Genomic DNA, 26,852 nt, shown 5'->3' with positions numbered 1-26,852 from the left:
TGAAAAAGGAGAGTAAGGAGCAATGAAATGGGATATCATCCTTGGAAGGGCATCAACCCAGGCTGAAATTGTTCGGGAATGGTGAAATGCCACATTGTCCCATGTGATCACACATAGTCTATTGGAAATTGGTCTCCCAACTGCCCTCTTTCTACCTCTGGCACCAGTCTGTTTTGTTTTTACCAGAAGTTTTGTTTTTACAGGAGCCACATACTGATGGTGAAAACGAGATAGAATGGGGTATCAATTGGAAAGGGAATTATTTTTTTGTCTCATGGAACCAGGTCATCTGCTGGTATAGCTATTTTATTTTCTCCAGGATTGATTGCAAACATCAAATCACAAACTGAGTTAGTGTCAGACAGGGTCCTGGTGATTAGAGCAGAAATATAAAGCTTTTATTTCTGTTTTATTAATGTTTATGCACCAAACCAAGGGGTGGACAGGATTGAGGCCTTTGAGAAAATACACAGTTATTTGCAGCAGTCTAATCAAAATGAGTGTGTTGTGATGGGTGGGGATTGGAACTGCACTACTAACTTCACTACAGATAGAACAGGCGAAGAACCTCATCTTCCATCTTCTTTTAAGTTGGTTCAGCTGATTTCAGAGCTGAATTTAGTTGATGCATGGAGGAATAAACACCCTCAAGATAAACAGTACACATGGGTAAAAATGAAGGATAGAAATGTTAACGGTGCTAGATTGGATAGATTTTATATCTCTGATATTCATAGAAATAGACTGTCCAACTGCCTAATTTGTCCAGTTGTTTTTTCTGACCATCATCTAGTCTATATGGATTTGTGTCTTTCACCCACTATTAGAAGTAAATCGTATTGGCATTTCAATATTAAACTGCTTCAAGACATGTCTTTCTGTCAAAGTTTTAGTAATTTTTGGCAGTTATGGAAAGAAATTAAGTCAGACTTTACATCTTTAACTGAGTGGTGGGAGGTTGGTAAGGCTCAGATTAGTCTTCTGTCAACAATACACAAGTCATTCTACAACTAAAATTTAAAATGTGATTCAGAATTTAGAAAACTAAATACAATTATTGGAAAATTACGTGCTCACAGATGTTATAAATAATGATCAGCTTAAAGAAAAGAAAGATCAGTTAAGTCTTTTTTATATGAACGGGCTAAAGGGGCTTTAGTCCGGTCGAGGTTTGTTAATATTAAAGACATGGATGCTCCTACATCCTTCTTTTTCAACCTAGAGAGGAATATCAGCCAAACGAAACAGCTGATTGGCCTTCGGCTTCCAGACGGAACTCTGACCTCTGATCCCAACACCTTGAAGGAACAGGCTCTGGCCTTTTATAGTGATCTTTTCAAGCGGCAGGAACAGAACAGAAGCTGCATGGAGGCTATGGTGGATGGTCTCCCTCAACTTACTGCTTTAGATTAGGCGTTTTTGGATTTTGGAGTATCATTGGAAGAGCTGACTGCTGCTGTTGGACACGTTGCTTCTGGAAAGACTCCAGGTCTAGATGGTTTACCTGCAGATTTTTATAAACATTTTTGGAGACTTTTGGGAGAGGACTTGTGGGAGGTTCTTCAGGAATGCTCCTCGTCAGGCATCTTGCCATCATCCTGCTGTCAAGCTGTTCTCTCCTTACTTCTAAAAAAAAGGAGACCTGACTTAGTTAAAAAACTGGAGACCAGTTGCACTCCTTTGTGTGGATTACAAATTATTTTCTAAAGTACTTTCAAATAGGCTAAAGAGCATCCTTGTATCCATTATACACAAAGATCAATCATACTGTGTACCTGAAAGATCTATCATGGATAATCTTTTTCTTTTGAGAGATCTGATTGATATATGTAAACGATATGAAATAGATGTTGGAATTATCTCCTTGGACCAGGAAAAAGCTTTTGACAGGGTTGATCACTGTTTTCTGTTTTCTACACTGAGGGCTTTTGGTTTTGGTGATGGATTTATTTCTTTATTGGGTTTATTGTATAATGAAGTGGTTTGTGTTGTTAAAATTGGGGGAGGATTAAGTTGTCCTGTTAAAGTTCAGAGAGGTATTCGACAAGGGTGTCCTATTTCCGGACAACTGTACTTTATTGTAATTGAACCCCTTTAACACAAACTGCGCTCTGCTTTAACTGGTGTTATTCTTCCAGGTATCCCAAATTATTCAGGTTTAGTGGTCTCTGCTTATGCTAATGATATAAACATTTTTGTTAGAAATCAGAACGATGTAAAGGGTCTTCAGCTGTCATGTTGGGGTCTAGGCGTCTAATCACTCTTTGAGACAGAGAAAAAGTTAAATGATTTATTTAACGATGTTCACAAGTAACTGGGTGCACAGGATCTTGGGTCGTCAGACTGGTCACGGGAGGGAAGCCACTGAGGAGGACAGAGCAGTTAGATTTGATCCAGGAAACTTGCAGTTTACAGATGACTGGGATAAATACCTGCTCAGAGAGTAATCTGATCAGCAGGGGGGGAGCCTTGTGGGTCCAGAGGTTAGTCGGCAGGCAGAGGGCTTAGAGCTGAGGCAGAGACTGAGACGGAGGGCAGGCAGGCAGATTCCAGAAAGTAATTATTTTCTCCAGGATGACAGATTTCCAGATAAGTCAGGATCTGTGAGGCAGAAGAACACAGGATCAGATTTGTTCACAGAAATCAGGGTTTCAGATCAGAGAAGCTGGCTCAGGTTTTGCTGTACCAATACTGGCAAACACTCTGGCAGGGAAGTGTCAGCCTCCTCCTCCTAAAGTAGGGCCTCCTGATGAGCAGATGGGAAACAGGTGTCGAAGTCAGCTCATGCCCTCAGGAGAGATCTTGTGCGCCCTCTGGTGGAGAAAGTAGACAAGCCTCCAGATCCCAACATCAGCAATGTTTGGAGCTTTATGAAAAAGCCTCTTCAGCTAAAGTTAACTGGGATAAAAGCTCTGCATTAAAAGTTGGCCCATGGACTAATAATCTGCCTTCTTTACCAGGTAATATTCACTGGGAAAACCAAGGTTTAAAATTTTTGGGTGTTTTTTAAGGACAGATACTTTAATGCAAAAAAATTGGGAGGGTGTCATGGAGAGAGTGTGTGTCAGACTATCCAAATGGAAATGGCTGCTGCCTCAGCTGTCTTACAGGGGAAGAGTTCTGGTTGTTAATAACTTGGTTGCTTCGGCTCTCTGGCATAAACTGACTGTTAACACCACCGGCATCTCTCATTCAACGTCTTCAAAGGACTCTAGTGGATTTTTTCTGGTCTGGACATCACTGGGTGAGAGCTGCTTATCCTGTACTTACCAGTGGAGGAGGGAGGACAAGGACTCATAGACATCACCTCATGTATTGCAACTTTCAGACTTCAATCAGCGCAGAAACTGTTATATGGTAATGGATTACCATGGTTGGACACTGCACGTCTTCTTTTAAGGAAGGCAGGATCTTTTGGATATGATAAACATCTCTTTTTGTTATGACAAAGATCCTTGGACTTATCTGGTCTTACTCCATTTTACCATTCGGTGTTAAATGCCTGGCAGATTTTCAGTTTTGATTGGACGGCTGATACATCACCAGGGATGTGGATCTTTGAAGAACCTCTGTTTGAAAACAATTTCATCTCATCACAGCTGCTGTCATCTGGTACTTTAAAGTCTAAGATGCGAGAAGCCGGGTGTGTGAAGCTGGGTCATCTGATGAAGTTATCTGTGTCCAACCTAACTGAGCGTCTTGATGTGCGTTCCAACAGGCTTGTGTTATGGATGAAAGAAGAAGCCTGTGCTTCTCTGCCAGACCATGTCAGAACATTTGTCTCTGATTATACTCGTTTTAACCAATAGGATGATGAGTATGAATATGTATTTCCCTTAATTAGTGTCTCTCCTGCAGTGGATCAATGGCATGATGAACCAGATAAGATGTTGTCCTTCCAAGTTTCACCACTAGGTCATTTTAAAGGCTTGGGTAAGCAGACCTTGTACATTTGTTGTGTGAAGGTTCTGAACATACATTCTCTGGCAGATGTGAGGGTGTCGAGGTGGACTGAGTTTTTTGGCACCAACTCTACCCCAAGAGGCTGTTGGCGGTCCCTGTACAAACCCACGATTGAAAAACGGGTGGGTGACCTCCAGTGGAGGATTGTACATGGGGCAATAGCCACAAACAGGTATCTGGCACACCTTAATCCTGGCGCTAGTGTTAACTGTCCTTATTGTTTACAGGAGGAAACATTGTATCATCTTTTTGTTGAATGTTTAAGATTGAATCCTCTTTTTGTTCTTTTGGATCGTTTGTTTAGTGGTTTTGGTGTTCAGTCCTCCAGCTGTATTTTTATTTATGGTCCTCGGTATTGTGCAAACAAGAGATCTGTTCATGTGCTTTTAAATTTCATTTTGGAATGGCAAAACTAGCAACATGGATATCAAGAAAGAACAAAATTAATAGTCGTCAAACGGAAGATGCCTGTGTGTTATTTAAGAGACTGGTCATTGCTCGTGTTCGGGTAGAATTTGAGTTTTTTAAGTTGACAAAGAGTATAAATGTTTTTGTAAGTAAGTGGGGCGTTAATGGTGCTCTATGTTCAGTAGATGAAGAATCTATAGTTTTTGCATTTTGATGTTTTTATTTTATTAACTTTATTTTGTTTTATTGATTGCTGGATTGTGTAATAAAGCCAATTTTAAACTCAAAAACATTCTTTCTTTCTTTCTTTCTTTCTTTCTGCATTGCATGCTGGGAGTGTGTTGATGATGGGAACCTGCATGTGGTGAGTCTGATTGAGAGTGAAAGTATTGTCTATTACAGTTGTCTGAGACTGATAGATTCCAAAAAGATATAGCATTACACACTCCTGTTCTTTTATTGCCACATTGGACTGAAGAGCTGCCAATTCTGGGTAAAGAGACAATGTATTTGCTCATTTAAAGTTGTTTTCTGCCTCTTTGGAAACTCCTCAGATCTCAGTAGGCACGTTTCCAATGAACATCAAATTGTACAAATTGTAATAACAAAAATAAAAACTGCAATGGAAAGTCACGTGATCTGCAACTGGACCTTACTATCTTTAAAAACGATGAAGAAGAACACCAGAATTAGATGTAGGATGATGGCACCCACTAGAGCTGTGGCTTAAATATGGATATATCTTATTTACATCCATGGTGCAATGTTGTTTTCAGAGTTAGGTGCAATTTTAATTATGTTTGTTATTTAATAAAAATACAGCACTTACATTTTCCAGTTAAGCAGAATACAGACATAATTTTCCACACAGCTGTAATGGAAATGCAGCGGGTTCTATATGAAGAGAGCTCCTCTTTATGGGTAACAATATCAAATTGTTTATCAAAATTAGGGATCATTTTCTCCACTAATTCAACACATCTAATCTTGTTCCACCAGCTTTACTGGAATGACTAGACAAAAAAACAAGAATACCATAATTTGTCGATGAATAAAGGAAAAATTCAGACTGGCAATCCCTTACCTAATTGATTATTACACTGCTGAACAATTGAGATCATTTATATGTTATAATCCAAAATATCAGGCAACGTGGAAACAAACTGAAGAATCACTAACTGGTGAGCACCTTATACAAATACATGTTGGCCAAAAATATAAAAAGGGTTCATTTAAAAAGAAAATCACATTTTACCTTGTCTCTCAAGTTGTGGGAAAAAGCAGGCTTGTAAAATAATTTAAAATGTGCATAAGGAATACTTTGATAGTGTCGCTATGACCAAGATTTCACTCCTAACACATTGGAAGCCAAACTCAAACAGTGGACCTTGCATGGACCTTAGATTTGTAAAGACTGTATGGAGCTATTATTATTTCTTTTAATGTTCATTTGTCAATACATTTTAGAAGCCAGTGTTTGAAATAGAGGACATCTGTGGGCAACAACTACATTGCCATACAAATCATTTAATAGTGAAACATCTCATGTTACAATTCAGATTACAAAAAGGTTCCTCTGGAAGGTTGTCAGGTCTAAACACCTAAAACATCATACATACATGCAGGGAAAGAAAGAAGGCACAGAGACAATTAATTTAGTTTACTCGCGAGGAGAGTTGGAAGAGACAGCGCAGTTTCAGCAGGGGGGGGATCAGCAGGTCGAGTGCTGCTCGTAGATCAACCACAACCTCCCCAAAAGCAAATCTAAAAATCACAGTATACTTCAGAAAAGATGGCTATAAACACATGCACATACTGTAGCACAAAGCTTTATGCATGATAACACTACACAGATACATTTATATACAATTATTCTGACGGAGGGCATTAAGTTAAAGCAAATACTGTAAAGGCAAATGCTGATGCCAATGTAAAAGTGTTTTTCCCATTTTGTAAAAAGTTCACAAGAGTTTGAAAATTGAGTCAAACGATTTGGTCTCCCCAAAAGACAAAGCACATTCATACTTCAGAGAATGGCAATGGAACATTTAACAGTATGTAAATAAGTAATGATTTATTTCATGACCATTTATACCTACAAGCAATAATTCTATTGTAAAGGTTATCAGTGAAAGATAATGTGACATATTAACACTTATCTTCCATATCTGAAAATTGATTAGGTGGTAAAGGCAGCTTCTGTGGTTTGCCCAAATAAAACTAAACTAAATCAATCATATTCAGAGAGATGCACAACTGAAAATATCTTGTACATTTATTGATGAAATGTTGAGGATTAATAATCTATTTCCTGCAATTCCCCTGTCACTAAAACAAAAGTGTGTGATGTTTGGAGTCATGAGGAAATTGTTATTCCACCACCAAACAATGTTGAAAGAGATTAAAGTTGAGTAAAAATGAATAGCTTGTACTCTATTTTTACTCTATTTTTACTAATTGTTTTGTTTTGTTTATTTGTCGGTAACATAATGGTAACAGATTATTAGTGCACTTATTGGGACTCCTTAGTAAAAAAAATATTTACACCACTGAAAATGTTTTATTCAAATAGAATTATACACAGCAAATGTTTTGACATAATTTTATTTTGAAAATATTTGAAAGCTCTTCTGACTTAAACTGAGCCCATGGCACACAGAGGAGCAAGTGCCCTTCTGTAAAAAAATATTTTTATTTGCGTTTCCAACTGGTGATACTGTCTCTGTCCAGCAGAGGTCACTATTAACCCGGTCGCAAGCTTGGGGGGAAAGGTCAAGCTGACCAGTTAGCTTAAATTGCCCACTCTCTCCTTAGTCAGGGTAAAAAAATTTATACCAAATGTATTTAAAAATTCTACCTAAAGCACAACTCTAGAAAATTATTTGATACATTTAATATTTGAAATATATGTTTAAAGTGGGCTGGAAAACACACTTTAAAAAAATGTATTTAGATTTAAAAAAAATGTAACTTTCAAATGGATTTATAGGAAATTTTAGTTAAATTTTACAAAATACATTCGTATAAAATATACCAAAATATATTTTATAATAAAGTATTGAAAGTATATTTTCATACATTTATTGGTCTTTACCATGGGATGTACATTTAATAAGTTAAATCCACTTGAGAACATATGACAAATGTATTTCAAAAAAATATGGCTTACTTAAATGATACTTGATTTCTTTTTTTTTTCATGTGTCCTTTTACATGCAGTTATTTCAGAACAAAAGAGCAGTTATTGTTGCTTATGCAAATTGTTGTTGCACCTGTTGTACCCTGAACTAGCAGTGCCTTGAAGCATGCTTATTATCTGGTTCATTTGGAAGAGAATGAGGAACTAACGGTGTACTCTATTGATACAACTTGCTTAGAGTAAAAAAAAAATTGGATTTGTGCCAGCCATCACTGTATAAAACCTTGTTGCAGCAATACTTCGTCATTCAACATACATACACACCAGAGTGGCACATAGCCAAGGTAAAACCATTTTTATTTTTGATCTTTTGCACTACAAAATACTATCTTATAACAAGCTGTATACATATTTTCATTGAGTTAGCAGGTAATAAAAAGTTTTGTTTCATGTATTTGGGAATTAAAATGTAACGTATATCTACAATCTATTTGTTGTTGTACTCTTCTTTTGCAGGTTTAACTTCAGAATTGTTCAAAATGGTGGGCAGAATTATTCTGTCTGTACTGTTTCTGTCAGTTATAGGTAAGTACCTACTTAAGTCAACCTTTGTTCAATTATCTTTCTGAATTCATCAATCTCTTGAACTTAACAAAAATAGTAAGGAACTGAAATGTCTATCTACAGAAATAAACATACACACAATCAAATGTGGTGTACCAAATTAATGAATCAGTATACCAATATATTATACTGAAAAAATCTAATTTTTTTAAGGAAAGAAACTACTGGGATTTAGGATTGACTTTAGTTAAGTTTAACAAACACCTTTCAACCTTCATAAAATATTTTCATAACCTTTGTGTTTATATGTTGACTTAGAACTAGTTGAATGACACCTCTTGTAATGGTCCCTAGGTCTGTATTGCTTTCACAAGCACTAAACAACTTTGAGGAGGGTGGCAGTAACCCTGCCACAAGAAAACATCTATAAATGTTCCGACTGCTTCAAGGCATGCATTACTTCACCAGACCTAGTGCTGTCATAATAAAGAGATTCACAACACATGTCATCTCAAGGCAGTTTACAGAGACAATTCAACCAGATCATGCAGTCAGATTGGTTCAGAGCTATTTGTCTAAGGAAAACCAGCTGATAACATCATCTCATTGACTCGATAGCAACCCCTCATACCAAGCTTGCTTGTAGCGACAGTGGAAAGGAAAACTCCCTTTTAACAGGAAGAAACCTCCAGCAGAACCAGGCTCAGTGTAAGTGGCCATCTGCTGAGGCCAACTGGGGTTCAAGCAGACAGAAGCAGACATAGAAAAAGACGCAGAGATACAGAAGGCAACGGTAAACCAGCTCCTTAGGCAGCCCCATCCAGGAAACAAGCAGACAAGCTCCAAGCCAGCTCCCATGTCAGGATAAAAGAGAGCATGTATACACTGAAAAAAGTAGGGATGCACGGTATAATCGGCCCCCTATCGGTATCGGCCTGTATCGGCCTAAAAACTGAATATCGGACATCGGCCACCCCACCGATATTTAACCCGATATTTGATCAGCTTCTGAGTTTCTAAAGTCTAAAAAAAAAAAAAAATACTACTACTTCTTCTTCCTCAAAAACGTCTTTTTTACAGACTTAAAAACTTCTAAAGACGAGGGAAAAAATATTGATACATTAAAATATCACAATATCTTCATATGCTGATATATTGCCATTTAAAAAAACACCATATCAATCTCTTTTACTAATGAAATATTGCTATATGTCATCGTTATGCTACGAAATCCCCCGAAAATTCACGAAATTTTGCCAGATTTTTATATGTTGATATATTGACGCGGTATCGACCTATTTTACTAACAAAATCTCACAAGAATTTGCAAAATATCACAAGAGTTTGTAACAGAACGATGAAATTTCACGAGATTTTGAAAGTAAAATAGATCGATACCGCGTTTTTAAAAATCAATTTGATATCAGCATATGAAAATATATTTGAGTATATTATTTTTCAAAGTGTCAGAAATGGATAACAAAACTGCTATTTTCAATGGCTACATATTTTTGTCCAGCTTTAACATCGGTATCGATATCGGTTATCGGCTACATGAGTTTTAAAATATCAGCATATCGGATATCGGCCAAAATCCCAATATTGTGCATCCCTAGAAAAAAGTAACTTTTTTGTGCAGTAAACTCTATTAGAGCATTCGTCATAATGTGCACTGTAGCTCACAGCAGGACTAATTCTGCCCCAAGTACAGACATTACAGGATCACACACAGAGCAAGAGGTAGTCCTGACGACAGTCATTTTGGCAGGGTGCAACAGTACTGTAAAAGCCTGCTCGCTACTCATGAGATTGTTATAGGCCCTAAACTTGGATTACTCTCCGACTTTGCGCTACACTTTTGAAGTCTTCCAGAAACCTTTCCTGGAGTTGGATGGAATTAAACTGTCTCCAAAAGTAAACACCCTGAAGTTGAAGATCCTTTCCTAAATGCATTTATGACTTCGTTATCTTAGGGTAGGAAAATGTGGCATCAAATGCCAAGAATTAGCAGTGGGTTCCAGTTAATCTTAGTGGAAGAAGCCTGTCATTAATGTTTTTTATTTTTTTACCACATAAGGTATATGTTATTTCGCAAAAAATAAAAGATTAAGTCCAATATCTTGTAGAGATTTTATTCTTCAATGAGAATGGTTAGACAGTTTTCCCCCAAAAAAAAGAAAATTAAAAACAATCCATCAGACTTTGTTTCCTAGTTTGAAGATGTTTCACTTTCCTTCCAAGAAGCTTTTTCAATTCAAATGCTGATTCATAAGCTGATTTAGACAGCATATGCCCGACGTCCCAGAATCTCCTAAAATGTGGCATATACTGAACTTTCTGAACATTTGTCAATACATTTTATACATACTGAACATTTTTTTCAATTTTGGCCGTATACATAGTGTATTCATACCGAATCCAGAACTTGGGTCCAACGACAGCTTAACTCATGCATAAAGCATAATGCCAATGATATGATGCACAAGCATTATTTCATGGTTATTATGCATTACGCAGCATCAGTTAAAGCTGCTCCCCTCAGGTGCATCGCTGCACCTGATTATATCAGAAACACATGATATGTGTTTCTGATATGCAAAGGAGCTTTGAGTCCTGTACCTAAAGGTGGATATACCCTGCGAAACCGCAAGGTTTGAAACCTCACGGCCCACAATGTACGTTCTTACACTGTACTGCCTGATGCTCTGATACGATCTAACTGCTCACACTGTATGTCAAAAACAATACGTCAGACTCAATCTGTAAGAAGAAGAATTTCCTTGTTTGCACAAGTACAGTGCGCCTGTTTCAGGCAAATCGGCTCATAGACGCTCGTAGCTCTACCTCAATAGTATAATGGCTCACAAACACCTCACAAGGGCCGACTGAATTTCAAACATGTTTGATTTTCTCCCAACCTTATGACTCTTGTTTGGGAGGTGGTCCTAAGAGGCTAATCGCCTCTTATACCCCCCTGTATACTACACAATGCTGGAGGCACCATGAGACCTAAACTGGACCAGATGTAAAGAATTCTTGCAAGACTAGAGAATCGGCCTGAAAAAGGCAAAACTTGTACAATGTGTGCCCGCCTTTACTCAGTCCAGCTTTGACTGATCATGTATCTGCATATCAGTGTGTCTAAAGGTGCAGGTTTAAGGAAGAAAACCAATCACAACATGAGGGCAGAGGGAACAAAAACTCAACTTACAGAAAACAAAGAGGAAAAAGAATTGTCGACCATGCAAATGCTTAAGTTACACATCAGTGTAATTTAACACGGCCATGCTTCCTAATAATTTTACTGCATACTAATCGTATCTCATCCCCAAGATTTAACCCCCTAAATGTGGTAGAAGAGAAAAAAATAAAACATATATATATATATATATATATATATATATATATATATATATATATATATATATATATATATATATATATATATAAATTCTTGTAACACTACAGCTCCTTATAATCAATGCTCAATTCTTCACCTGTGTTCCAGCCTTTTTAAGCTCTTAAAGCCAAAAAATTTAAAATAAACCAAAACCAAACGACCTACAAAGGACAGATTGAGAAGCTCAGAACAGAAGGGTAGGAGTCCAAAAATAAAACAACACTAACTGGCAGGAGGAGGGGGTGTGGAAAGAGAAAAAAAGTGGGATGTAGATCAAGTAGTAGGATGTGGAGCAAGAACGTCTGTCAGTGGTTCTTCATTCTCAGTATATGGTTCGTCATCTCCAGAGTGCTGTGCCCTCTAGTAGACACATCTTGTGTAAGTGACTCAGTAAGCAATCTGCTTTTATTCTAGCTCTGTGGTTTCAGAAGGACTATGTTTAAAATGCCTGACTACATTTTTTTATATTACAAATAATAATTGGCTTACAATTAATAAACTATCTGTTGTCAGCGGAATTACTTTATGGTCAATTTCCCACTGCCTTGCTACCTGCAAAAAGTGATCCGTGCATAAGCCTGCAAAGTGCTTCTCATCCATTTTCATAAAGGTAAAAGCGTGCAACTTTAGTTTCCACTCAGGAGTAAAATAATGGGCCGTCAATAGTCACTGGGTCATTCTTTTGGATTTCCTTGCTGATTTGAAAAACGCCCAGTTTATATGTATACACAGATTAAAGAGTCTGGCACAGAGGTGGGAGTAAAGAGTGGTAATGAAAAGGAGTTGGAGTGTTGCAGATGTGTTTATTGAATGATTAAAGCTGGAGTATAAAGCCAGCTTCGCACATAGCACTCAGACCATTTGGCTGTGTAGTCCATCAGAAATTCTAATTATATCTATTTGTGATGGACGTAGGACGTCATAGTGCAGTCATAGTGCAGTCCAATGGTGATGGAAGGAATAATCAAACTGGCAAGAAAAGCTTACAGAGGAAACACAGATAAAAGAGTCTTTGTAAATATGGGGTAATAAGAACAAAAAATAGTTGACAGGCCAGAAAGATAACAGACAATGAACCTTTGAAAGGGCCAGGGGTAGATATTAATTGTCTTAATTTAATATTTTATGTATCTTAACTTTATGTACAATGTTATTTGTTTGTTCTTTTAGGCGAAATAACAACTCATGATTCTGGTAAGTTAAAATGATGTTTTTCAGGTAAGTTTAAATTATCTGTCATTCTTTGTCTTCCTGCATCTGTATATGTCTATTGTACCTTTCAGAACCCCTCTACCAAACTGGAGGAACAACAAGCTCTCAAGAAGATGATGGAAGCTCACAACGAATTTCCCTTCGTCAAAACTTTACCTATTTTGGCAAATCTTACTCTCAGATTTATGTATGTTCAACTTATTCTTTGTCTTTAAGTCAATTTTCTTTTTCATAGTGAAAACAATATGTAAACCTTCATCTTAAAGTAAATAAACAGCAATACCTAATTTTGACATTTTTTGTTTATTTTACTTTATAAGATATTATTCACTTTTCTTTTTAATTAACAAAACAATATTCAAACATCATCAAAAACGGGAAATAAGCTATAATTTTAGTGCCATTTTATTTGCAGGTGAACCACAATGGCCATCTGACCTTTGAAGCACCATGGAGAAGTTATTCACCAGAACAGTTTCCAATTGATGGAGGCAGAGATATTATTGCTCCTTACTGGACTGATATAGACAATCGTCAAAGTGGTAACATTTCCTATGTTCAGCATACCAATGGCTCTATTCTCCAACAAGTTACCCAGGACATCAATACGTACTTCCTAGAACTTAACTTTAATGCCAACTGGATCTTTATTGCAACATGGTATAAAGTTCCTTATTTTCAAGTGGATAAAACAGTAAGGAAATCTGTTTGATATTATATTTGGAATGAAAAGACACAAACTATGTTTATTCTGCAAAGTTATTCTAAACATTTCTCTTTTTTTTTAATACAGGAATCAACCTTTCAGGCAGTCTTGGCTTCCAATGGGAATGGCTCTTTTTTGATTCTGAATTATGGGTCCCTAGCATCTAAACCAGTCTTTATACAGGTTAGAGCATTCTAGCTAAATGCATACTTGTCTTATTTATCTTGTCTTGAGCATAGCCAGTGTCTATTTTCTTAAGTATGATTAAAACAAGGTTGTTTTTTTCTTTTATTTCTAGGCTGGATATGACACAGCTAATTCATGTCACCACCTTACCATCCTTGGGTCCTTCTCTAATAACATAATTCCAAACCTGACACATTTAAGCCTAGGAAGTAACGTTAATGTACCTGGTCGCTGGGCTTTCCGTGTAGATAATGGTTCAACGGACTGCAATGGTAAGAAGACATCATAATCTACGTGTTATATAGATGTCCTTTAGCGTATTGCGGCAATTTTATTAAAAAAAAAAGTTAGAACCATTTCCCACAATTTTAAACCCTTTAGATTCGACCTAGCAGATCATTTCGCAACATGTCTTACTACTACTTCATTGAAATAAATATGTTTGGAAATTGCACTTTTTTAGCCTTTTTAATATTAAAACTGCTGATATTTAAAAATAAAAGCATCACTTATCAATGCATTTGTCCCTCAGGATAATGTGTCTCTTTGTTTGGAACTATTTTTGATTATCCCAAATGAGTGGATGTTTAAACCTTACATATGAACTTTTGTTCCTGTTTAATAACACAGGAAGACCATGTTGTTGATATCTGTTATACTTTTTAGGACCCCTCTACCCATTTGGAGGAGCAACAACCTCTCGAGAACTTGATGGAAGCTCACTAGGAATTTCACTGCGTCAAAACTTTACCTATTTTGGCAAATCTTACTCTAAGATTTATGTATGTTCAACTTATTTCTTTGTCTTTAAGTTAATTTCTTTTTCATAAAAAAAAAAAAATTTAAATCTTCATCTTCCAGTAAATAAACAGCAATATCTAATTTTGACTTTTTTTTTTTATTCTATTTTTTAGGATGTAATTCTCTTATCCTTTTAATTAACAAAACAATATTCAAACATTCATCAATAAAGGGAAATAAGCAATACATAATTTTAGTGTCATTTTATTTGCAGGTGAACAACAATGGACATCTGACTTTTGAGGCTCCATGGAGTCGTAATATACCATTACAGTTTCCAATGGATCAAAGCAGAGACATTATTGCTCCTTATTGGACCAATATAGACAATCATGAAAGTGGTAACATTTCCTATGTTCAGCATACCAACGGCTCTATTCTCCAACAAGTTACCCAGGACATCAATACATACTTCCCAGAACTTAACTTTAATGCCAACTGGATCTTTATCGCAACATGGCATAAAGTTCCCTATTATTCAGTGCCTGAAACAGTAAGGAAATCTGTTTGATATTATATTTGGAATGAAAGGACACAAACTATGTTTATTCTGCATAGTCAATCTAAACATTCCTCTTTTTTTTTTTTTTTTTTACAGAAATTAACATTTCAGGCAGTCTTGGCTTCCAATGGGAATGGCTCGTTTTTGATTCTGAATTATGGGTCCCTAGCATTTACATCATACTTTATACAGGTTAGAGCATTCTAGCTAAATGCATACTATTATTTATCTAGTCTTGAGCATAGCCAGTGTCTATTTTCTTAAGTATGATGAAATAAGGTTGTTGTTTTTTCTTTTATTTCTAGGCTGGATATGACACAGCTAATTCATGTCACCACCTCACCATCCTTGGGTTCTTCTCTAATAACATAATTCCAAACCTGACACATTTAAGCCTAGGAAGTAACGTTAATGTACCTGGTCGCTGGGCTTTCCGTGTAGATAATGGTTTTAAGGGACTGCAATGGTAAGAAGACTCATAATTACGTGTTATATAGATTCCTTAATAGTATTGCTGCATTTTTAAATTTAAAAAAAAAAGTTTATCCCTTTTTCCCTAAAATTTTTAAAAAACCCTTTAGATAGGGAAATTAGAAAGTTCTTTTCGTGCTTTGCCTTCTATTTTACTGTTTGAAAAAAATATTTTTGGGAAAATTCCCTTGTTTTTTTTTTTTTAAATTTATTAAAACTGCTTTTATTTTCAAAAAAAGAATCACTTACCCAATGGATTTGCCCCCTCAGGTTCACTCCCATAAAAAGTGGTTTTCGCCCCCAAAAAAAACTCCGCAGATCTGCCGGGTTTTTCGTCATTTTCCGACAATTTGAAAACCCGTGCTTGCCCCGCGTTTGTCGGGCCCCCAAATTTTGTCGGAAAGTACCGTGACGTATGGGGAGGGGGAAAAATCAGCTTTTATAATGGCCCAAATTTTGCAAATGAATGCAGAAAAACCCGAGCGGCTGGGCCGGGTTCTGGCTTGAATAAACCTTTTCATTGGTAAAAACCCCTTTCTAAAAAACCAAAGGGAAATCGTTTGTGATTGGCAGCAAAAACCACCCCGGGGCCACGGGGGGCTGAAATTTTTTCTTAGGGAGTATTGGAGGGAAAAAAAAATCCACTTTTTTTAAACAATTTAAAGCCCGTTTCGTGATTTTTTTGGATTTTATTTATTTCCCTTATATATATTTTTTTTCCTTTAAATATATATTTATTAAAATTATATTTCAATATTTTTTCCCATTTTTTTATTTATTCATTCAAAATGCTTTTGTATTTATGTTATCCTACACTACTACAAAATTATGCTAACCAAAGGGAAAAGAATAAATTTATACAGGAAATAAAGTTTTGGGCCAGGGAAAGCTGTTTATGCAAAAAAAGAGCTTTTTTAAAAACCACAAAAACTATATAAAAACGCGTATCCAAAACACATGGTATCAAAAAATTACAACTCCGGTAAAAGGGTTTCCTTTTTGTTTCCCTGGGGGTTTGGGAGGTAACTGGCAGCATTCCCCCCGATGTGCAGACGCCTACTGGGGCCGGGGCCCCTTTATTTTCGGCATCGCTTCAAACCGGGTTGAAAGTTTTTAACAAAAAGGTTTTCCAGTGAGATCGGCCGACGAAATGGCGGGGGCCTTTAAAACCCCACCCAGGGGACCCCCCGACAAACCCCATCTTTTCGTCGGACATGAGGCGACGGTGGGGGGATTTTCCAGGTTCCATTTCCCTCATCCCCTACCCCAAAACTCCCCTCGCCTTCGCAGCTAAAAAAAAAAAAAACTTAAAATCAGCCGAAATGCAAAATTGGGACAAAACATCTATCAATGCACCTGAAAAATGTCACCCAAAAAAGTTTACCCTTTTTCCCTTTTGGCCCGACCCCGAGAAAGATAGCCGGGCAGCCGCGTGCTGGCTAGCGCGTGTATCTGAAGTTTCCTGATACCGTTCTCATAAAAATTTCTTACAGGCAGTGGAAAAAAAAATTAAAATGAAAAGGGGTTTATGAAAAAAAAAAAAAAAATAAAAACGAAAAATTTACAGTAAAAAGGAAGGAGAAAACATTATTAAAAAACAAGTCACTTACCCCAAAATGTGTTTTTATGGGCAAACCCGAGCAAAAGGAGGTCCCCCCCCTCTTTTGTGAGGCGTTTGAAAGTCTTTTAAAAAAAAAAAAAAAAGTCCAGCTATGGGTTGGTTTTTACCCGTACCCCTGTCCTTTTTACCGCGGGAATAAAAGGGCAAAAATTTTTTAAAAACCCTTTTCCCCCTTTTCCCCGGGGGCTTTCCCGCCCTGCTTTTTAGTCCCCCGAGTTTTTTTAAGGGACGGCATAATGTTTCCCTTGTAAATTCAAAAAAAAAATACACTTTAATAAAAGTTTTAAAGGCTGGGCTCCCTTTTAGCTTACTAGCTAGGCTGGGTTTTGTTTTTAACCCTTGCCTAGCTAAGTAGGCTGCTTTTTTTGCATAGTACCGAAATTTCAAACAATATTTCCCGCAGAATGGCGTTGTGCCCCCCGTTTTCTCTTCTCGAGTTCGTATCCCCCCGCAAAGTTGCTCGAGTGCAAAAGGTTAGGGGGGCCCGGGATTTTCGGCTTTAGGGCGGACAGCCCGGGGTTTTTTAAATTGCACTGTCCGGCGCCCGGGGCGTGCACCCACCCGGACGTGTATTTTTTCCTCTTTCCCCCCAAAACCCAAAAAATTCCCGGCGGGCCCTCCCCCCCCCCGCTAAAAGTACGGAAAACTTGTTTGTCTGTTTTAATAAATTGAGAGCTGTTCCACATCCCCCGGCTCGTCACCGCCCCCGTGTCTTCCCCGCCCTTCCCCGCCCAAAATACGGAGCTAAAGCTTTTTTGCCTCCCCCCGGTGTCCGCCCAGACCCCCATTAAGACCCGCTATTGCAATGCCCCAAACAAAAAAAAGAAGGGTAGAGAAGCCCCCAGTTTTTTAAAATTTTAAAATTATCTTTAAAAACGACGGTATCTAAAAATTAGATTTTTAGTTTGTTTTATATTCCCAAAAAAAACAAAGAGAAATTAAAAAAAAAATTTGGATGCGGACTATGGTGCTTAACAGCCCAAAGGAAGAAGTTGTGGGGGATTCTGAGTAAATCTCACAATTTTAAAAGGGAAAATTCTTATTGCGGGAAGGGTTGAGAGTTGATGAGTTTGGAAGGAGAAAAAACCCAGATTTCCCATAAAAACTAGGGTATGACCCTAGTTACCCCTTTTGTTAAAAAAAAATCCACAAAAGAAAAAAAATATTTTGGGCGGGAAAACTGAACTTTCTGCTGGAGGGATGATGGGGATTTTTTTTATATGTCAGAAAAAATTTAAAGGGGTTCCCCCCCCCGGTTTTAAAACCGGAATGAGGAACTTAATTTAATGCTTTTTAATGCTTTAGAAAAAATTTTAATCCCATCAACAATTTACTTTGTACACAAGTTATTGGGTTTACATGAAAAAAAGGAGCTGAAGAAACATTTTCCCGGGACTAAAAGTTTTTAATTATATTATATATTTAGTTTGTTTAAGATAGTTTAGATAGATAAAATAGATGATAGAAGTTTGGATAGATAGATAAAATAGTTTGATAGAAGATAGATAGATAGATGGGATAGATAGATGGGGTTTAGTTTTAAGATAGATAGTTTGGGTTAGATAGATGGGAAAAACATGGTGAAATAATCTTTACTCTCGACAGGGGGCAGCCTTGTCATAAATTTCCCTTTCTTTGCAGCGGGGGATCGCCCCTTTTCTCTGGGCCTTTTTCCCTCGACCCTTTTTTTTCCAAAAAACTGCTTTAGGGCCCAATTGCAGCGTTTGGAAAATTTTTTTAAATTTTTTTAAAAAAAATGGTCATTTTTTAAACACCACTTTGAAATTAAAATTTTAAATTTACAAATGGGGGGGAACCCAAAATTTTTTTTTTCCCATTTCTTTAAAAATTTTGTTCTATTCAGCTACAAAGCATCTTTTTAAAACTACTAAAAATTGTGCTAAAAAATGTGACTTTCCCCGATTCTTTTGTACACCTTAGTAATTTATTGATTTTTGCCGCAAAATTTGTCCCCCTTTTTTGGTTTGCTTAGAAATGCTCCCCAAAAAATGAACTTTTCCCTTTTTCCCCAAAAGATGTCTGGGGAAAGATGCAGAATTTAAATGCAATTAAATTGTTTGAGGTTAAATTTAAGAAATTTTAGTTGGTTTGTCCCCAAAAGATTAATTTCTTTAATATTTTATTATTTTATTTTTTTTTATTTTATTTTTATACTTTGTTCCGCCCGTGATTTAAATTTTTTTTGGGAAATTTTTTTTAAGTGGAAATCTAAAAAAAAAAAAAAACCTTTTTCAGCCAACTTTTTTTGTTTAAAAATAATTTTTGAAGTAAATTATTTTGTGTATTTTTTTTACATAACATTTGCATACACAGTAATCTAGCGTACTTTAATTAAATAAATCAATTCAAGCTAAAATGTAAGAGTCTATAATTAGGCTATACTGAGCCTGATCTATTTCTACCATCTATTTGGGGGATATTTATTGCCACACTTTGGGCCACTTAAAACCAATTTAGCATGCTGACCTATGTCCTTATGACCACAGTGTACCAATCTTCTGATGGCTACTTCCAACAGGATAATGCGCCATGTTATAAAGTGAATCATCTCAGAATCATTTCTTGAAACTTTTCCACTTAAGTAATTGTGAATTGAGCATATTGACAGACAACATTTTATTTTTTATCTTAAATGCAAATTTAAAAAAAAATAATTACTGCTCTAAATGTATTGCTCTGTCAGCTAAAGATCTGTTTTGGTCTCTATACTTTAATTAAATAAATCAATTCAAGCTAAAATGTAAGAGGCTATACCTGATCTCTTTGTATCAGAGATTTTCTTACCCAGGGTTGCAGGGGGGGTAAAACCCCCCCTGCAACCCTGGTTTGCATTTGTATAGCTCACAGCATGTTCATTTACATGTTAAAGCCTCCCCTAGAATTCCATGGGGGGGAGGCATGGGGGGAACACTGCCTAAGAAATTCCACGTCAATTTCTGACAATTTACGGGAGTTTTCGACGAAGCCTGCAAATTGCCGTAAACTGCCGCTAACCTGAAGTTCCACGACAATCTACAGTGCCGTATATTGACGAAAATCCCACTTTTCATGCAGTGGATAATGTGTCTCTTTGTTTGGAACTATTTTAGATTATCCCAAATGATTGGATGTTTAAACCTTAAATATGAACACTTGTTCCTGTTTAATAACACAGGAAGACCATATTGTTGATATCTGTTGGACTTTTCAGGACCCCTCTACCCAATTGGAGGAACAACAACCTCTCGAGAACTAGATGGAAGCTCCCCACGAATTTCACTTCTTCAAAAGTTTACCTATTTTGGCGAATCTTACTCTCAGATTTATGTATGTTCAACTTATTTCTTTAACTTTAAGTTAATTTTCTTTTTCATAGTGAAAACAATATTTAAACCTTCATCTTCAAGTAAATAAACAGCAATGCCTAATTTTGGCATTTTTTGTTTATTTTACTTTTTAGGATGTAATCCACTATTCTTTTTAATTAACAAGACAATATTAAAACATTCATCAAAAAAGGGAAATACATAATTTTAGAGCCGCTTTATTTGCAGGTGAACAACAACGGACATCTGACTTTTGAGGCTGCATGGAGTCGTTATATACCATTACAGTTTCCAATGGATCAAAGCAGAGACATTATTGCTCCTTATTGGGCTGATATAGACAATCGTGAAAGCGGTAACATCTATTATGTTCAGCATACCACCGGCTCTATTCTCCAACAAGTTACCCAGGACATCAACCTATACTTCCCAGAGCTTAACTTTCATGCCAACTGGATCTTTATTGCAACATGGCATAAAGTTCCCTATTATTCAATGCCTGAAACAGTAAGGAAATCTGTTTGATATTATATTTAGAATTAAAAGACACAAACTATGTTTGTTCTGCATAGTTATTCTAAACATTCCTCTTTTTTTTTTTACAGGAATCAACCTTTCAGGCAGTCTTGGCTTCCAATGGGAATTACTCATTTGTGATACTGAATTATGGGCCCCTAGCATCCAGACAGGTCTCTATAGAGGTTAGAGCATTCGAGCTAAAGGCATACTTGTCTTATTTATCTGGTCTTGGGCATAGCCAGTGTCTATTTTCTTAAGTATGATTAAAATAAGGTTGTTTTTTTTCTGTTATTTCTAGGCTGGATATGACACAGCTAATTCATGTCACCACCTCACCATCCTTGGGTCATTCACAAATAACACATTTCCAAACCTGACACATTTAAGCCTCGGAAGTAATGTTAATGTATCTGGTCGCTGGGCTTTCCGTGTAGATAATGGTTCAAGGGACTGCAATGGTAAGAAGACATCATAATCTGTGTTATATAGATGTCCTTAAGCTTATTGCTCCAGTTTTATTTAAAAAAAAATTATAACCATATCCTACTGTTTTATACCCTTCAGATACGACTTAGCAGATCATTTCGCAACATGCCTTACTACTACTGCTTGAGATAAATATGTTTGGAACTTGTACTGTATGAAGGACTAACTCTGCCATATTTAAAAATAAATACAGAAATAAATAAATGCTCAATAAATGTATAAGCATACAATTAATTGCCAACAAAAAAGTGAGACATAAATGTATATAACTCTTAATTAGCTTCTTTATTTATTTGCCTTTGTAATATTTACCTTATTTATTTTTCTGTCCTTTATAATCTTCAACTTTATTTTTTAATTACTTATATTTTTCAGTATTTATTTATGTGCATGTTATAATATTTTTGTCTGTTTTATTCTTCCTTTGTATTTTTTTACATTGGTTATTTCTTCGCCGCTGTTTATTTCTCTCTGCCCTTTTTACATTTCTCTCTGCCCTTTTTACATTTCTCTATGCATTTCTACCTCATTATGCAAATGAGGAGGGGGTGTGTCCTAGAGAGTCAACTTCTGCTCATTGGTCGGCTTGGCGGCCCATCTTCTTAACTCACAGAGCTCAGAGTACTAAGTTAAATGTTCTCTTTTCTGTTGCTGTTGTTCAATTAAAGTATGTTTTAAGATCATTTGAGGCGAGAACCTTATACTTTTAAGCATCACCATATGGCCCATTCACAGATTTAATGCGTAATTTAAAAGAAAATGTGACAAACTTGAGAGGACCGTGGCTACCAGCGGAGCTCCGAAGCTGACGGCAGCCAGGTATATAGTCAGGCTATGATGGCGATTTTTTGTTGTATTTGGCAAAGTTTGGCAAAGTCCCTACTCAAGTTCTAATGACTTCAGACTCGACATCAGACTCTCCTCCTGTAGATTCGACCGATGTAGTAAAATGCTAACCAACACGCTTCACACACGGCTATGCCGAGAGAGGGCCGCTGCAGATGGGCTGTGGTTCGACCTGGCTTAAATATGGCAGAGTTGTTCCTTCATAGTGCTGTTTTAGCCTTATAAAAATTAAAACTGCTGATATTTTCAAAATAAAGGCATCACTTATTGATGCATTTGTCCCCCAGCATAATGTGTCTCTTTGTTTGTAACAATTTTAGATTAACCCAAATGATTGGATGTTTAAACCTTACATATGAACACTTGTTCCTGTTTAATAACACAGGAAGACCATATTGTTGATATCTGTTGGACTTTTCAGGACCCCTCTACCCAATTGGAGGAACAACAACCTCTCGAGAACTAGATGGAAGCTCCCCACGAATTTCACTTCTTCAAAAGTTTACCTATTTTGGCGAATCTTACTCTCAGATTTATGTATGTTCAACTTATTTCTTTAACTTTAAGTTAATTTTCTTTTTCATAGTGAAAACAATATTTAAACCTTCATCTTCAAGTAAATAAACAGCAATGCCTAATTTTGGCATTTTTTGTTTATTTTACTTTTTAGGATGTAATCCACTATTCTTTTTAATTAACAAGACAATATTAAAACATTCATCAAAAAAGGGAAATACATAATTTTAGAGCCGCTTTATTTGCAGGTGAACAACAACGGACATCTGACTTTTGAGGCTGCATGGAGTCGTTATATACCATTACAGTTTCCAATGGATCAAAGCAGAGACATTATTGCTCCTTATTGGGCTGATATAGACAATCGTGAAAGCGGTAACATCTATTATGTTCAGCATACCACCGGCTCTATTCTCCAACAAGTTACCCAGGACATCAACCTATACTTCCCAGAGCTTAACTTTCATGCCAACTGGATCTTTATTGCAACATGGCATAAAGTTCCCTATTATTCAGTGCCTGAAACAGTAAGGAAATCTGTTTGATATTATATTTAGAATTAAAAGACACAAACTATGTTTGTTCTGCATAGTTATTCTAAACATTCCTCTTTTTTTTTTACAGGAATCAACCTTTCAGGCAGTCTTGGCTTCCAATGGGAATTACTCATTTGTGATACTGAATTATGGGCCCCTAGCATCCAGACAGGTCTCTATAGAGGTTAGAGCATTCGAGCTAAAGGCATACTTGTCTTATTTATCTGGTCTTGGGCATAGCCAGTGTCTATTTTCTTAAGTATGATTAAAATAAGGTTGTTTTTTTTCTGTTATTTCTAGGCTGGATATGACACAGCTAATTCATGTCACCACCTCACCATCCTTGGGTCCTTCACAAATAACACATTTCCAAACCTGACACATTTAAGCCTCGGAAGTAATGTTAATGTATCTGGTCGCTGGGCTTTCCGTGTAGATAATGGTTCAAGGGACTGCAATGGTAAGAAGACATCATAATCTGTGTTATATAGATGTCCTTAAGCTTATTGCTCCAGTTTTATTTAAAAAAAAATTATAACCATATCCTACTGTTTTATACCCTTCAAATACGACTTAGCAGATCATTTCGCAACATGCCTTACTACTACTGCTTGAGATAAATATGTTTGGAACTTGTACTGTATGAAGGACTAACTCTGCCATATTTAAAAATAAATACAGAAATAAATAAATGCTCAATAAATGTATAAGCATACAATTAATTGCCAACAAAAAAGTGAGACATAAATGTATATAACTCTTAATTAGCTTCTTTATTTATTTGCCTTTGTAATATTTACCTTATTTATTTTTCTGTCCTTTATAATCTTCAACTTTATTTTTTAATTACTTATATTTTTCAGTATTTATTTATGTGCATGTTATAATATTTTTGTCTGTTTTATTCTTCCTTTGTATTTTTTTACCTTGGTTATTTCTTCGCCGCTGTTTATTTCTCTCTGCCCTTTTTACATTTCTCTCTGCCCTTTTTACATTTCTCTATGCATTTCTACCTCATTATGCAAATGAGGAGGGGGTGTGTCCTAGAGAGTCAACTTCTGCTCATTGGTCGGCTTGGCGGCCCATCTTCTTAACTCACAGAGCTCAGAGTACTAAGTTAAATGTTCTCTTTTCTGTTGCTGTTGTTCAATTAAAGTATGTTTTAAGATCATTTGAGGCGAGAACCTTATACTTTTAAGCATCACCATATGGCCCATTCACAGATTTAATGCGTAATTTAAAAGAAAATGTGACGAACTTGAGAGGACCGTGGCAACCAGCGGAGCTCCGAAGCTGACGGCAGCCAGGTATATAGTCAGGCTATGATGGCGATTTTTTGTTGTATTTGGCAAAGTTTGGCAAAGTCCCTACTCAAGTTCTAATGACTTCAGACTCGACATCAGACTCTCCTCCTGTAGATTCGACCGATGTAGTAAAATGCTAACCAACACGCTTCACACACGGCTATGCCGAGAGAGGGCCGCTGCAGATGGGCTGTGGTTCGACCTGGCTTAATTATGGCAGAGTTGTTCCTTCATAGTGCTGTTTTAGCCTTTTAAAAATTAAAACTGCTGATATTTTCAAAATAAAGGCATCACTTATTGATGCATTTGTCCCCCAGCATAATGTGTCTCTTTGTTTGTAACAATTTTAGATTAACCCAAATGATTGGATGTTTAAACCTTACATATGAACACTTGTTCCTGTTTAATAACACAGGAAGACCATATTGTTGATATCTGTTGGACTTTTCAGGACCCCTCTACCCAATTGGAGGAACAACAACCTCTCGAGAACTAGATGGAAGCTCCCCACAAATTTCACTTCTTCAAAAGTTTACCTATTTTGGCAAATCTTACTCTCAGATTTATGTATGTTCAACTTATTTCTTTAACTTTAAGTTAATTTTCTTTTTCATAGTGAAAACAATATTTAAACCTTCATCTTCAAGTAAATAAACAGCAATACCTAATTTTGGCATTTTTTGTTTATTTTACTTTTTAGGATGTAATCCACTATTCTTTTTAATTAACAAGACAATATTAAAACATTCATCAAAAAAGGGAAATACATAATTTTAGAGCCGCTTTATTTGCAGGTGAACAACAACGGACATCTGACTTTTGAGGCTCCATGGAGTCGTTATATACCATTACAGTTTCCAATGGATCAAAGCAGAGACATTATTGCTCCTTATTGGGCTGATATAGACAATCGTGAAAGCGGTAACATCTATTATGTTCAGCATACCACCGGCTCTATTCTCCAACAAGTTACCCAGGACATCAACCTATACTTCCCAGAGCTTAACTTTCATGCCAACTGGATCTTTATTACAACATGGCATAAAGTTCCCTATTATTCAATGCCTGAAACAGTAAGGAAATCTGTTTGATATTATATTTAGAATTAAAAGACACAAACTATGTTTGTTCTGCATAGTTATTATAAACATTCCTCTTTTTTTTTTACAGGAATCAACCTTTCAGGCAGTCCTGGCTTCCAATGGGAATTACTCATTTGTGATACTGAATTATGGGCCCCTAGCATCCAGACAGGTCTCTATAGAGGTTAGTGCATTGCTGTTTAATTCATACATGTTTTCTTTACCTTGTCTCATCCTTGGCCAGTGTCAATTTTCTAAGTTACAATTTATTTGTTTGTTTTTCTTTAACTTTTTTATTTCCAGGCTGGATATGACACAGCCTCTTCCTGTCACCACCTCACCATCCTTGGATCATTCTCTAATAACACATTTCCAAAAATCAAACTTCTAACGTTCAGTAGTAATGTCAATGTATCTGGTCGCTGGGCTTTCCGTGTAGATAAAGGTTCAATGGACTACGATGGTAAGAGGAAAACATCACTATATGAGGATTACAACATGTATAAGGGGAATTAGAAAAAATTCTAATAAAATCCTTTTTATCCTTCAAAGGAGAAATTTAAGGCTTGGAACTAAACAATATTGCTTGAACTCAACCAGTTTTGGAAAACTGATGATTATGGCATTTTGAAACAGAGATTCTATTGGAATTTCCTTTTTTAAATAAAGCTGTATTTATTAGTATTTAATGTGTTACTATTGTAATCATAATAGAACACAATGTGTTTTAACCATTGAAAATAGTTTCCTTTTTACTTATTTGTTAAATCCTTTACCTAAAGCTGACTACTGTTGGGATCTGGAGATGTACCACCTTTCTCCAGCAGAGTGCGCTGTGGGTCTCCTGGGCTGGAGCCCTCCAGCACACCTGACGCTCATCAGCCCATCAGGAGACCTACCTACATAAGCAGCAACCAGACCTTCTTCGACGCCGCAGTGTTGACCTAGTTTTGTTAGCGAACCTGAGCCTCTTTTACCTGAAAGAATCTTAGTTGTCTCTTGAGAGAAACTTAATTCTAATCTGCCTCTGTCTTTTGCTCACAGGAAACCCGTCTCAAGTCTGAAGCTCTGGATGAGATTTAACCTGCCTGCCAGCCCTAGTGAGCCAAACCTGAAGATTTGAATCTGGATTCCTCCTGCTGCTCTCAGGGAAGAGCTGGAATCTCTAATCAAGGTCTGCCATTCATTAGTCAGAAGTTAGACGCTGCTGCTGCAAAACACTCTGCTGCACCAACAGTCTCTGGACCCAACTGTTCCCTCTCTC

General features: G+C 36.6%; 1 protein-coding gene across 1 annotated transcript in view; it reads left to right on the top strand.

Moving 5' to 3' along the window:
- The window catches only part of LOC119785151, a 37,089-nt gene that overhangs the window by 5,292 nt on the left and 4,945 nt on the right, over positions 1 to 26,852 (top strand). The window contains exons 2-18 of the mRNA XM_038287597.1: positions 12,645 to 12,668; positions 12,758 to 12,873; positions 13,102 to 13,380; positions 13,480 to 13,575; positions 13,691 to 13,850; positions 14,245 to 14,360; positions 14,594 to 14,872; positions 20,905 to 21,000; positions 21,117 to 21,276; positions 22,572 to 22,687; positions 22,915 to 23,193; positions 23,291 to 23,386; positions 23,503 to 23,662; positions 24,958 to 25,073; positions 25,301 to 25,579; positions 25,677 to 25,772; positions 25,892 to 26,051. Of these exons, the coding sequence (XP_038143525.1) occupies positions 12,645 to 12,668; positions 12,758 to 12,873; positions 13,102 to 13,380; positions 13,480 to 13,575; positions 13,691 to 13,850; positions 14,245 to 14,360; positions 14,594 to 14,872; positions 20,905 to 21,000; positions 21,117 to 21,276; positions 22,572 to 22,687; positions 22,915 to 23,193; positions 23,291 to 23,386; positions 23,503 to 23,662; positions 24,958 to 25,073; positions 25,301 to 25,579; positions 25,677 to 25,772; positions 25,892 to 26,051 (2,628 nt within the window). The remainder of the gene's footprint in view (positions 1 to 12,644; positions 12,669 to 12,757; positions 12,874 to 13,101; positions 13,381 to 13,479; positions 13,576 to 13,690; positions 13,851 to 14,244; positions 14,361 to 14,593; positions 14,873 to 20,904; positions 21,001 to 21,116; positions 21,277 to 22,571; positions 22,688 to 22,914; positions 23,194 to 23,290; positions 23,387 to 23,502; positions 23,663 to 24,957; positions 25,074 to 25,300; positions 25,580 to 25,676; positions 25,773 to 25,891; positions 26,052 to 26,852) is intronic.

The sequence above is a fragment of the Cyprinodon tularosa genome, unplaced genomic scaffold (genome assembly GCF_016077235.1).
Source record: "Cyprinodon tularosa strain WSP-4 unplaced genomic scaffold, ASM1607723v1 ctg1061, whole genome shotgun sequence".
Taxonomy (NCBI): domain Eukaryota; kingdom Metazoa; phylum Chordata; class Actinopteri; order Cyprinodontiformes; family Cyprinodontidae; genus Cyprinodon; species Cyprinodon tularosa.
Note: the sequence above shows the minus strand (reverse complement) of the source record. Positions and strands in the feature narration are given on the sequence as shown.